We start from the raw sequence: 13,211 nt of genomic DNA, 5'->3' as shown, positions 1-13,211 counted from the left end.
TCCAGATCCTTGCGACACGGGGCTGTGCATTATCATGCTGAAACATGAGGTGATGGCGGCGGATGAATGGTATGGCAATGGGCCACAGGATCTCGTCATGGCGTCGCTGTGCGTTGAAATTGCCCTTGATAAAATGCAATTGTGTTCGTTGCCCGTAGCTTATGCCTTCCCACAACATAACCCCACCATGGGGCACTCTGTTCACAACACTGGAATCAGCAAACCTCTTGCCCACACAACGCCGTTCATGCAGTCTCCCATCTGCCCAGTACAGTTGAAACTGGGGTTCATCGTGTGCAAAGCTGTCATCAAGGCAAAGGGTGGCTACTTTGAAGAATCTAAAATATATTTGGATTTGTTTAACACTTTTGTGGTTACCACATAATTCCATGTGTTATTTCATAGTTTTGATGTCTTCACTATTATTCTACAATGTCGAAAATAGTAAAAATAAAGAAAAACCCTTGAATGAGTAGGTGTTCTAAAACTTTTGACTGGTACTGTATATGAACAGATGTTCAAGTCAAGGCCCCAGTGAGGTCTTCATAGCAGCAACTTTAAAGTGGAATGGGTCAAGTCATTTGCCCAAGAGAGTAAACAACTTCAGCTCTTAAAATAAGAGTCTGAATCTGGATTCACCATGTTTCTTGAAGATCCTGGTGATTGTTTCGTACACATACGGTTGCAATCTGGCACTGTTGAAATTAAAGTTGCCCTGCAGCAAAACAAAACGCAGTCTGTTAGGAATCAAAAGGCATCGATGAAAGCTCAAACAGTCCCGACATTATGTGAACCAGATGACAGGAGATCTGTATGATCACAGAAGCAGCATCATTACTGTGTCTACAGTGACACCTACAGGAGGAGATGGGTAGCTCTTCCTACTTTGGACTATTGGACCACTCTATTCTGCGTTCAACAATTTCTTCAATACCGGTCTGTCACAAACAATGGTTTGAGATGCTATGACGTAGTAGAGAGGACAGTGATGCCCAAGTGTTCATGTCTGGTTGGCTTTGGGTTGTGTTTGTGTGGTAGTCCGCTAGGCTAGGTTTGAGGGTCTGCTCCACTGCGTCAGTGGGTAGGCCTGGTACCTTGCCCGGAGCAGTAGGCCTGGTACCTTGTGGAGGTCGATATCGTAGGTGTAGTCCATGACGGGGGAGGTGATCTGGGAGAACAGCTGGTTGACCATGGTGCGGTAGGCCTTGCCATTGACGTTAGCCATGGTGTGCTGCAGGACCTCGTGGAGCTCCGACTCCTCCATCTGGGGCGGGGGCAGCAGATCACTCTTCAGGAGCTCCTGGGCCATGGGACGCAGGGCCAGGTCATGGTTCAGCAGCCGGCCAATAACCTTCATCTGAGATAAGACACAGGGCTAGGGATCAGTCTATCAAAGTCAAACTGCCTATACTGTGTAATGTCACTCAGTATGGTTTCGTTAACAACTTCCCATTGTGGAACGATAAAGTGAACTACTACTTCTACATAGCTCCCTGAAGTTGTGTGAAACTAAGAGTATAACTTGTGTAACATTAATTGAATACGTCCTTCCTCGCCTGCGTTCCACTCTTATACTCAGGGAAATCTTCAGGGAAGTTGATGTCCTCCTGCAGAGTGGAATGACAGAGTAATGGGACAGTGATGAAGGAGTGAGACCCTTCTCGTGGCCCCCCCGCCCCAGTCTGTGTTCTCTGTGCTGGACAGACTGACCATGCGCAGCTGGCTCAGGACTGAGATTCATTCAGAGCCGGTGGTCATGGGTCGGTAGGACATCTCAAAAAGGATAATACCCAAGCTAAACAGATCCACTTTCTAAGGAGAAACACAGATCACAGGATGAGCCCTCTTCCCTTTACATCTGGTATATACAATCAATCCTGAATTATATATTTCCTAGTGAGGATACAGTAACACTGTTGGAAAACCTTGAACTACCTCTAAACAGATAGAGGACACTGGTCTATGCTCCACCCAGGAGTCAAGGCCCTTAATTCATTACAAGATATTATAATTCCTAGACTACTTTTGAGATTACATTTTTGGATGAATGATTGTTCTGAGACAGTTTCTTAAAATCTTTATTTTATTCTTCTGAATTGACGTTGGTGTGTGTTCCATTCATATTTCTTGCCTGGTTGTAAGTGGCGTTGGTATTTCCTTGCACTTCTGGGCTGACATATAGGGCTTTTTTAAAGCGTCAACGTTCCACTTTTGCCAGAAGATTCCGACCCTACAGTTTTGCTTGTTTACACTGAGCTGTCGGAAACACCATCATGGTTAGATTAAGACTTGTGACTGATGACTTGAAATTGCCTTGATTGTTGACCAATGACCAGTCATCAGCATTGGCACAAAGGCAGGCTTGCATATCCAGAGATTATGGACCAGAAAGCACTTGTTTATGTAGGCCTATATTATTTAATTGATCATTTGGCTACTGGCTGGCTATATGTCTAAAGATAGCTGTAACATTGCATTATGGGATGATAATATATTTTGGTGAATTAATGATGGTATTTGTGAGGAAGAAAAGGGCTTACCCAGTTCAGATGGCAATGAGCATTGGAAATGACAACTACAAATGCAGGCCGAAAAACAGTTTATTTCTGTATCTTGCATTTCAAATCAAATCCAATTTTATTTGTCACATACACATGGTTAGCAGATGTTAATGCGAGTGTAGCGAAATGCTTGTGCTTCTAGTTCCGACAATGCAGTAATAACCAACAAGTAAATTAACTAACAATTCCAAAACGACTGTCTTATACACAGTGTAAGGGGATAAAGAATATGTACATAAGGATACATGAATGAGTGATGGTACAGAGCAGCATAGGCAAGATACAGTAGATGGAGTACAGTATATACATATGAGATGAGTATGTAAACAAAGTGGCATAGTTAAAGTGGCTAGTGATACATGTATTACATAAGGATGCAGTCGATGATATAGAGTAAAGTATATACGTATGCATATGAGAAAAATAATGTAGGGTAAGTAACATTATATAAGGTAGCATTGTTTAAAGTGGCAAGTGATATATTTACATCATTTCCCATCAATTCCCATTATTAAAGTGGCTGGAGTTGAGTCAGTGTCAGTGTCAGTGTCAGTGTGTTGGCAGCAGCCACTCAATGTTAGTGGTGGCTGTTTAACAGTCTGATGGCCTTGAGATAGAAGCTGTTTTTCAGTCTCTCGGTCCCAGCTTTGATGCACCTGTACTGACCTCGCCTGTCCTTGATGATCTTTATGGCCTTCCTGTAACATCGGGTGGTGTAGGTGTCCTGGAGGGCAGGTAGTTTGCCCCCGGTGATGCGTTGCGCAGACCTCACTACCCTCTGGAGAGCCTTCCGGAGCAGTTGCCGTACCAGGCGGTGATGCAGCCCGCCAGGATGCTCTCGATTGTGCATCTGTAGAAGTTTGTGAGTACTTTTGGTGACAAGCCGAATTTCTTCAGCCTGAAAATGCATCAGCGTTTATGACTATAATGAGAAGTTACATTTGTCCAGCTGTTGTGCGTGCACGGTCACGAACTTTGAACACTGCTTTTTGGGGGTTGCGAGAGAGAAAAAAAGTTTGTTAACTACTGAGCTAGCAAACAGATTGCTGATTTGCTGTACAGCTATAGGATTGGGCGCAGTGTAATCATCAAATTGTAGGAGAGAGGATTGCCATAAATATACAGCTCAAAAAAATGTTGGTGATCAAGAATACTAACGGTTTACTTTACAAGCTCACCAGAAATGGAGCATCAAGCAACAATTACTAGCATAGGCCTCAGTGGTCTTCTGGTATGTCAAAATTGCTTGAAAATAATAAATGACTTATGAAGCTTGCCTTTGGAATTTGTTATTAACATTATTACATCATCTAAATGTGTTATAGACAATGAAAAGGGCTGTCTGGTAGCCTCAATAAACAGACAAAGATTTGTAATTGAACAAGTCATTGCATGTATAGATTCTTTTTTAGCTGACTTAAAGAGACTCGACCCGTTCTACTTGGTTCAGTTAATGAATCTCCATCACCAGGAGACAGCGGAACCCGAGGACATTAAGGCATACCACACTAGCAGGATGGTCTGTGGCCAGGCCAAAGTCTCCAATTTTCACATAGTCCTGAGCGTCCAAGAAAATGTTGACAGGCTTGAGGTCTCGATGAATCATCCCCTTTTGGAAGGATGGAGGTGATCAATTAGTGCTAATTGGAACCATTGCTGAAAGCATGTCTCATGCATGCCATCATTGTTGTTCTAAGCTGTGCTTTGACAGCTTGCAAGGAAGGAACATGCATACCATCATTGTTGTTCTAAGCTGTGCTTTGACAGCTTGCAAGGAAGGAACATGCATACCAAAACATTTGAGTGTGTGACAAAAAGAGAAGAGGGTCCTTTAAAACAATTTTGCATCAAACACACTTCAAAAAAACACTATGAATAAATTATAAATTCCCATAGATACAATTTTGCAAAGGTAGAGAATGAGTCATCATCAATTCCTACAGGACACATGATATGCCACTTCAATTCCCACTATGAACCTAGAAAAACGTTTGACATGGGGGATCAGTAGAGTGGAACAGTAGAATCACAAGCAGTGACTGTCCTGGAATCCCTCCTTCCTAACCGAATGTGACAGGACAGTCCCACCTCTCTCCTCAAAGTCTCGGCTCGTTACGTTACATCTCTGTTCCACACCCTAAAGCAGACATTGAACCCTGCAATACACTCTGAGGAGGACACTAATTAGGGAGGGTTCACAGACACACCTGTTGGTGGATGTAGGCCAGGCCATCCAGGATCTCCCTGAAGAACCTCCACAGGCGACTGTTGTCCTGATGGAGGCCCTGGTCAATGGTGTCTCGTAAAGTGCTTTTTTCACAGTATTCCATCTGGAGGGAGGAGAGAACACAGGTTAGATATTAGAAAAAGAACAGTGTCCTCTAGTGGGGTATTAGTTGAGTGCTAGTGAACGGAGCTTTACCTGGATGTAAAGGTAAAGAGAGTCTGTGCTCTCTATCGTGTCACCACCCATTCTATTGCTTGGCTCGTCCTGAGGGATGGTGGTTACATTGATTCAGTTGATGAAAGTAACACACAACTTGGTGATAATATATGTGACTGAATTCAAGGTGAGCTTTTGTCAACTTTTCAAGATCGGCTTTTTTTGTTTTTACACAAGTACACTCAGAGCTCCAAAATGGTATATCACGTAGTGGAGGGGAAACATGGGAAAGTTATGATTCTTTGAAATCTGAGTAACTTGTTATCCCACTTTGGAGAAAAGTAGGAGAATTAATGTCCTTGAATGATTTTCACGCTTTCTAGAGAGCTCTTCTTTGTTTACGCCCCTATTAAGCATCGTTCACAATCTCTTATGCATTAGCCCCACCCATTTCTTTAAGAATTCACATGTAAAAGCACATGTCAGTATGGCATTGTCCTCCCGGAAATAATATCTCTATCGTCTCCATTCATTATCTTAGCCAATCATGGATCTTGCCTTTCTCCATACACAGTGCTTTTTCTATGGCTATACTTCAAATGCCTACGATTCTGAATCAGGTCACATAAACACTAACCTGGGATATGCTGCCATCTCCATTGTCAAGAATTGTCACTCTCTGAGTCACTGTTTGAATGGCTAGACGCAAACAAACCAAAACAAATACTAAAAGTAAATAATTTTAGTTCCATATATCAAGTTCACAGAGCATATACGACATGAAACGAACCTCCGATAGATGCTACTATACCGTCAAGACTATTTTGTACAGCACACTCCAATAGTTCTAATGCCTTAGGAGAACTCACAGGAACAAGGCACAGAAAACATCATCATCCTTGTCACTGGACTCGTGACCACTGCACTTGGCGCTAGATGACCTCTCGATGGAGGTGCTCCACTCCACCGAGCTCGCCGGGGCAGGGGGTGAGGCGCTACCCTCCACGTTGTCAAGCATGCAGATTCCCAGCTCATTGGGGCCCAGAGAAGGGGCTCGGACCTGAGGCAGTTTCCCCGCTGTGCACCGGGGCTCTGTGCTGTCTGAGCTCAGTATCCCCGTGGAGAGGGTCTCATGCCTCTCGATCCAGGCGTTGTAGTAGCGGACGATGTTCTCATGGTTGAGGCGTGACAGCAGCGTCACCTCACATTTGATCCTACGGAACTGCTTACTGGCCGGGTTCACCTGGATACGCTTCACAGCATAGTAATAGTAACATCCATCCAGCTTGTTCTGGACCTGCACATAACGAGAGGATGGAAAGAGACAAAAAGATGGGTCAGGAGACAAACATTATGTGAACAATAACCATGGACTTAATGAAAGGGAAAGGCTAGGAATGCTACTGTCAGCTATGCTATATTAAAACACGGGTTACCTTGATAACGGCACCAAAAGCTCCTTTCCCCAGCAACTGTAACTCCTCAAACTCGTTGAAGTAGCGTGAGAACTGCCTCTGTAGCCCAGTGCTGAACGGAGCATTGAGGATGTGACTGTGAGGGATGACCGACGACGCAAAGTCATCACCAATGTCTGGGAGGACAGAATACAGCCGTTACGATTCTACATACAGTGGGGCAAAAAAGTATTTAGTCAGCCACCAATTGTGCAAGTTTTCCCACTTAAAAAGATGAGGCCTGTAAATTTTCATCATAGGTACACTTCAACTATGACAGACAAAATTAGTAGAAAAAAATCCAGAAAATCACATTTTAGGATTTTGAATGAATTTATTTGCCCCACTGTAGTGAATCAAGCCTCTTAAAAAAGGCAACCATTTTTTCACAACATTATAGTCTTGGAGACTGAAAATATCTAGTGGCCCTGATCTGAACACAGTTGTCACCTTCTGGACTAGCGTCCTGGCACTGTGGATGGGTCTTCGGGGGTGGAGGGTTGAGGAAGGGGTGGTCCAACAGCTGCTGGGTGTTCCAGCGGTCAGCATCATTCAGACACACACATCTACCACACAGAACAGAGAATGGTGCATTTAGCATGGAAACTTCCAAAAGAACAGAGCTGACATTCCTGGAGTGGCCCATCAACATCTAATCCTCTGGTCCACATTGTGTTACTCTGCATCCACACAGCAGTACATTAAGATTGGCACCCAAATACAGAGGACGAGCTCTGACAGCCAAGCCCTGATTAACACACAGTCCATGGTGGAATGACAATATGTCAAAAAGGTACAGGAAGGTTAAATACATCTAAATGAAGCTGTGTGTTCACTGTGTATCGTTTTCATCAACTGAATAGAAAAGCAGAGAAGTTCCCTAAATAATCTAGCTAACCATTCAAAAACCATGTGCTATTGAGTCAAAATCTGTAAAAAAAAAAAAAAAAACATTTCCATTTAGAATTTAACCACACGAAAAATGAAAGTTTTAATTGCCACCATAAAAATGTGAGGTCCAGGCATGGAAGTGGATGAGGCTAGCTGTCTGGCCGACACCGAGACTAGCTGTCTGGCCAAACTGAATGGATGGTTCTTGCCAGGCAGGCATACCTGTTGAGGAAGTCCTGGAAGTCAGCGGGCAAGCTGGTGGGCACAGACACCGGGAACTCCCTGACCTCCTCGCCCTGGCTAAGTGCCAACAGCATCAGCCCCAGGCTCCACACGTCCCCTTTCTTCCCAGCCTTGGTGGGCAGCGTGTCCTCACAGAAGCGCACGCGGGCCTGCTGAAGTCTCTTGGAGAGGCTGTAGTCTGTGAGTCACACGTTGCCCAGGTGGTCCAGCAGCACGCTGGAGGCGCCCAGCTGTTTGTGGACAACAGAGTTGGAGTGGAGGTAGTCAAGGGCAGCCAGGAGCTGGGTGGTAAACAGGCGGAGGCGCTCCAGGGGGATGGCGGTCTGACTGGCCAGGCTCTAATATAATAATAATAATAATAATATATGCCATTTAGCTGACGCTTTTATCCAAAGCGACTTACAGTCATGTGTGCATACATTCTACGTATGGGTGGTCCCGGGAATCGAACCCACTACCCTGGCGTTACAAGCGCCATGCTCTACCAACTGAGCCACAGAAGGACCAGGCTCTGGCTCAGACTGCTGCTGACCCCCACATGCTCTACCAGCAGGTTCACCACCAGGCAGTCATCCCTCTCACTGGAGCTCAGGGCCTGGTAGGGCACCAGGTTAGGGTTAGGGCACCAGGTTAGGATTTCAGCTTCAGCAGGGAGTTCAGCTCACTCGCAGCACCGTGGATCTATAAAGAAAATAGGCAGATGGTACTGCTTAGTGTGTAGGCCTAACTATTAGTACTACATCTGATGGCAGGATCTAAGCTAGGAATTACTCACCTGCTTTTTACAATTGTCAATATTCCCCTTTTCCTCACTGGTGAAGAACTTGCTAATCTTCTTGTTCCAGCGTAGGATCCACTCGTATACTATGGCAAACTCTCAGTTGGTCGCGTCGAAAGCATTATAAACATTACGGCCAAGCCTCACACTCTCCCCTGCCAGAGAGACATAGCATATTGAGGCACACAACTCAACACTGACAGTACAGTAAACTACAACGCAGACCATAATGAGATTTACAGGGAATTTTAAGCTCTTATCGAGGCACTTTCCTCTATGCACCAAGAGATCCCCAAGGGTACTGTTGCTGAAGTAAAGCACTTCCCGTGAGCGTGGGCTATCCTCGCTGTATGTGTCCCGTCTGGTTACAACAAAAACAGCATGCAGTGTTAGCTAAGTTCAGGCACAGAGCTAAATATTATTTACACGTGGCTGTCCCATGCCTGTGGCGGGTGTTGGAGTTGGTCAGTGTCCGGGGGTTGGTCCCTCTTCTGGGCTCAGTAAGCTCAGGTGGAGGCCCAGGGGAATAAGATGAGCTGCCCAATACAGAACTGTCTACAGCAGGCTGGTCTATACCCTCAAGGCGCTCCTGGGCAGTCACAAAGCCAGAATATGGTTAAATCAAATGTTTATTTCAGGTTCTGTTTTGCATTTTTTTTAATGATTATTAAAAGGTGCATTTCATGTCTAATGGAACATGGTTTTAAATAATATATTAATTGATGATCATTAGCCTAAAAACATACATAGCTAATAATTCCAATCAATTTTCCAGAGGAATAATAAGAATTGCTTATCTACTAAAACAGCACGAGTTTGCAAAATGTACACATTTGAAGATTATGAAGGCACCTGTTTGGCAATGTCTTTTTTCCTTTTCTCCTCTCCCCTCCTTTGGATTTCAGCCATAATCTCAAATTGCTTTAGACAAGAATGAGTTGAGAGGTACAGTGAGGACAGTAAGTGTGTGCGTGCGTGTGGTGCGTGTATAAGCATGCATGCATCCTCACCATCTGCTCCTCCTTACTGCGGCGTTGGTCCAGTTTCTCCTGCTCCTCCAGGGCTAGCCTCTCCTGCTGCAGCCACTGGTCCTTCAGCATCTCCTCATGAAAGGAGCTGGACGGAGGCTTGTTGTGTTCACTCAGGAACCCCTGGACATGGTCGGCCAGCTCATAGATCATCACCTGGGGGAAGAGAGGGGTGATGATGGGACAAAAAATATTTTCTGTCACAGAGATGCGGCCATTGCAAAGTGGCACAGGATTTCATGGGTCATCTACTCCTAACTACGAGTAGATAAACTATTCAGATCTACATGTTTGGTTCAGAGTGAATTTGTCTGTAGGCATCCGTCTGTCTGCCTGTATATGTCTATCTCACCTCCCCACATCGCTCTGCAGCCAGTTTAGTGAGCGGTGTCTGGAGGCTCTGGAGGTTGTCATTGGAGAGACCTTTGGCATTCTTCAGCTCAAACTCTGGAGGTCTGTCGCCCAAGCAAACAACAAACGTGAATGATTGCTATACATCTATAACATTTTGCTTAAAAAAGGATTGTCAGGCGATGGTACCAAACCAAAAGACACGTTGACTGTACATTTGTGCCTAGCTCTCCAGAACAAGGTAACAAGGGGGCTTACAGCAGGTCCCCCTCTTGGGTTCGCACCTGAAGGTATGGACCACAGCTGGCTCCATGTCCCGCCGCTCTGTTTTAATGCTTAGAAACATTGCTAATCTTCACTTGCAATATGTTTTTGGAAACCATAAGATACACTTATGTACGCAGTTTAGCAAAGTTGCATCCGGCTTTGTTTTCACACAGCCTAGGCCATGCCACCTCGTCCCACCTTGCTGCTCGCATTTCCATTGGGCCATTCCATTTAACATTTCCGTCTGGATTGCGTTTTTCAAAATACAGTCGGGAGTAACTTTGCTAAACTGCGAACAGTAGGTTCATCTTCTGTATTTGAAAAACGCTCATATGAAAGTTAAAAAGTTCCAAAGGTTTCCAAATCATGAGCGAGGCATATTTATGTTTAGACAGAGCATTTGGCCAGCATTGGGCAGTATTAGAGGCTATTGTCAGGGCATTTGCCTCAGGTGGCATACAGCTACAGTGCCTTCAGAAAGTATTCATACCCCTTGACTTATTCCAAATTTTGTTGTGTTACAGCCTGAATTCAAAATTGATTCACCCATCTACACACACAATACCCTATAATGACAAAGTGAAAACATGTTCTTAGAAATGTGTGCAAATTTATTTAAAATGAAATACAGAAATCTAATTTTCATAAGTATTCACACCCCTGACTTAATACATGTTAGAATCACCTTTGGCAGCTGTGAGTCTTTCTGGGTAAGTCTAAGATTTGCACACCTGGATTGTGAAATATTTTAACATTATTCTATTTTATTTTTTACATTTTTCAAGCTCTGTCAAGTTGGTTGTTGATCATGGCTAGATAGACATTTTCAAGTCTTGCCGTAGATTTCAAGCCGATTTATGTCAAAACTAACTACTCAAGAACAGTCAATGTCGTCTTGGCAAGCAACTCCAGTGAATATTTGGCCTTGTGTTTTAGGTTATTGTCCTGCTGAAAGCCAGTGCCTGTTGGAAAGCAGACTCAACCAGGTTTTCCTGTGCTTAGCTCTATTCAGTTTATTTTTCTTAAAACAAAAACTCCCTAGTCCTTGCCAATGACAAGCATACACATAACATGATGCAGCCACCACCATGCTTGAAAATATGACAAAAATACTCAGTGATGTGTTGTGTTGGATTTGCCCTAAACATAATACTTGGTATTCAGGACATAAAGTTCACTTATTTGCCAAATGTTTTGAAGTTTTACTTTAGTGCCTTATTGCAACCAGGATGGATGTTTTGGAATATTTTCACTTTGTACAGGCTTCCTTCTTTTCACTTAGCCTAGTGGTTAGAGCATTGGACTAGTAACCGGAAGGTTGCAAGTTCAAACCCCCGAGCTGACAAGGTACAAATCTGTCATTCTGCCCCTGAACACGCAGTTAACCCACTGTTCCCAGGCCGTCATTGAAAATAAGAATTTGTTTTTAACTGACTTGCCTGGTTAAATAAAGGTTTAAAAAAAAATATGTAAAGGTTAGTATTGTGGAGTAACTACAATGTTGTTGACACATCCTCAGTTCTCACAGCCATTAAACTCTATAACTGTTTCAAAGTCACCATTGGCCTCGTGGTGAAATCCCTGAGCGATTGAGTTACTGAATTAGGAAGGACGCCTGTATCTTTGTAGTGACTGGGTGTATTGATACACCACCCAAAGAGTAATTAATAACTTTACCTTGCTCAAAGGGATACTCAAAGACTGCTTATTTATTTTTATTTGTACCCATCTAACAATAGGTGACCTTCTTTGCGAGGCATTGGGAAACCTCCCTGGTCTTTGTGGTCAAATCTGTGTTTGAAATTCACTGCTCCTCCGAGGGACCTTAACGATAATTTTATGTGTGGGGTACAGCGATGAGGTAGTCATTCAAAGGTCTTGTTAAACACGATTATTGCACACAGTCTCAATTGCAATCCATTTTAAAATTCAGGCTGTAACAACAAAATGTGGAAAAAGTCATGGGGTGTGAATTCTTTCTGAAGGCACTGTATGTGGTATCACCCAACTTAATGTAATGTCATTGGAGTCATGATAGGGGTCATACAGTCTTCCTAATGCCAGAGGTGTATACTAAGCAATAGTGTGCAACATTATAAACATCTGAATCTCGGGAAAGGGATATTCTATGACATATCCATCCCATTGATGGATTGAGTAACGATACTCACACATCAGGGAACGTAGGTGGGCATTGGACCTGCAGGTCCACTGTCACATAACTTCCCTTCCCATTGCGTAGTCCATTAGGTCGCAGGCACATGTATACATCTAGTGTTCTTTTGATCTTGATGAGGAGAAAACAACAGAGGATCATGGAAACCTAGCCACGGATAGACATGCATGGCGTTTGTGTAATTAGCACAACTTTGCTTCTGCAAGTCAGCAATAGTGATGGACATTCCGAGTCTCATCGGTGAGTCGCCTCATTTGGCTCTGTTCACGTACAAGTGTTCAGGTAAAAGAGCCGGCTCATTTGGCTCCAAAACAGCTATTCGTTCAAAATGCTTTACAAAACTGCACATCTACAATGTAAAGCGCAAAAGATAGGCTACCATTGTCAGATCGTGAAATGCTCCTTCAAATATTGTTTTACCTGGACAAATTATTAGATTTATTCTACTACGCCCTCTCCACTTTATTTTTTCTTCAGTGAGGATTCACCCTCTTTCGACAATTATTTTGTAATTTATCTGCAGAAAAACGTTGTTTTGAGCTCAAAAATAAGTAGTAACAGTATGCTAATCAGGGAGCCAGGTGAACGGCTCTTTTACCGATTCAACTTTTTTGGCAAAAAGTTGCTACTATCTATTCATAAATCAATTGTGTTGAAAGTATGCCAACCTTCCATGTATGGTTATTACGCAGAGCATTCAAATATTCTCCAAAAGTTGACGCAAGCGCTTCTAGTTCGTTTTCCTGTTGTACAGAATAGTCGCCCGCACATGTAGAAGTCTGATGACAACTCATCCTAGCTGCGCTACATGGGCACTCATGTTTCGCGCACACACCCCTCTCTAAATATCGAGGCGATTTAACTACGACGTAACACTCGTCTTTTGTTACTTCCAAACATTACATTATCAATATTGAATAAAGTTTCGCGATTGACATTGTATCTGGTTCGAAAACGTTGAACTTACAGCATTGTTGCAACACTGTAGCCAGAGGCGTAAGAGGAAGCGATTACATCCCACTCTCATTTTATTTTTATGGTTCTTATACTGTCAAGAACTAGCCATTGGCGCCTATGAG

General features: G+C 43.6%; 1 protein-coding gene across 1 annotated transcript in view; it reads right to left on the bottom strand.

Annotated features, from left to right (window-relative positions):
• Nucleotides 1-13,211, bottom strand: part of LOC118369093 (eIF-2-alpha kinase GCN2-like) — a 30,719-nt gene extending 17,508 nt beyond the window's left edge. The window contains 21 exon segments of the mRNA XM_052495672.1: nt 640-715; nt 1,121-1,357; nt 1,545-1,607; nt 3,145-3,411; nt 4,066-4,170; nt 4,769-4,891; nt 4,984-5,052; nt 5,582-5,670; nt 5,756-5,763; nt 5,814-6,241; nt 6,381-6,535; nt 6,849-6,964; nt 7,512-7,870; nt 8,038-8,127; nt 8,413-8,671; nt 8,754-8,899; nt 9,163-9,231; nt 9,321-9,494; nt 9,691-9,793; nt 12,128-12,243; nt 12,801-13,211. Of these exon segments, the coding sequence (XP_052351632.1) occupies nt 640-715; nt 1,121-1,357; nt 1,545-1,607; nt 3,145-3,411; nt 4,066-4,170; nt 4,769-4,891; nt 4,984-5,052; nt 5,582-5,670; nt 5,756-5,763; nt 5,814-6,241; nt 6,381-6,535; nt 6,849-6,964; nt 7,512-7,870; nt 8,038-8,127; nt 8,413-8,671; nt 8,754-8,899; nt 9,163-9,231; nt 9,321-9,494; nt 9,691-9,793; nt 12,128-12,243; nt 12,801-12,926 (3,178 nt within the window). The 5' untranslated portion in view covers nt 12,927-13,211.

The sequence above is a fragment of the Oncorhynchus keta genome, chromosome 35 (genome assembly GCF_023373465.1).
Source record: "Oncorhynchus keta strain PuntledgeMale-10-30-2019 chromosome 35, Oket_V2, whole genome shotgun sequence".
Taxonomy (NCBI): domain Eukaryota; kingdom Metazoa; phylum Chordata; class Actinopteri; order Salmoniformes; family Salmonidae; genus Oncorhynchus; species Oncorhynchus keta.
This window is presented reverse-complemented; position numbering and strand designations above follow the sequence as displayed.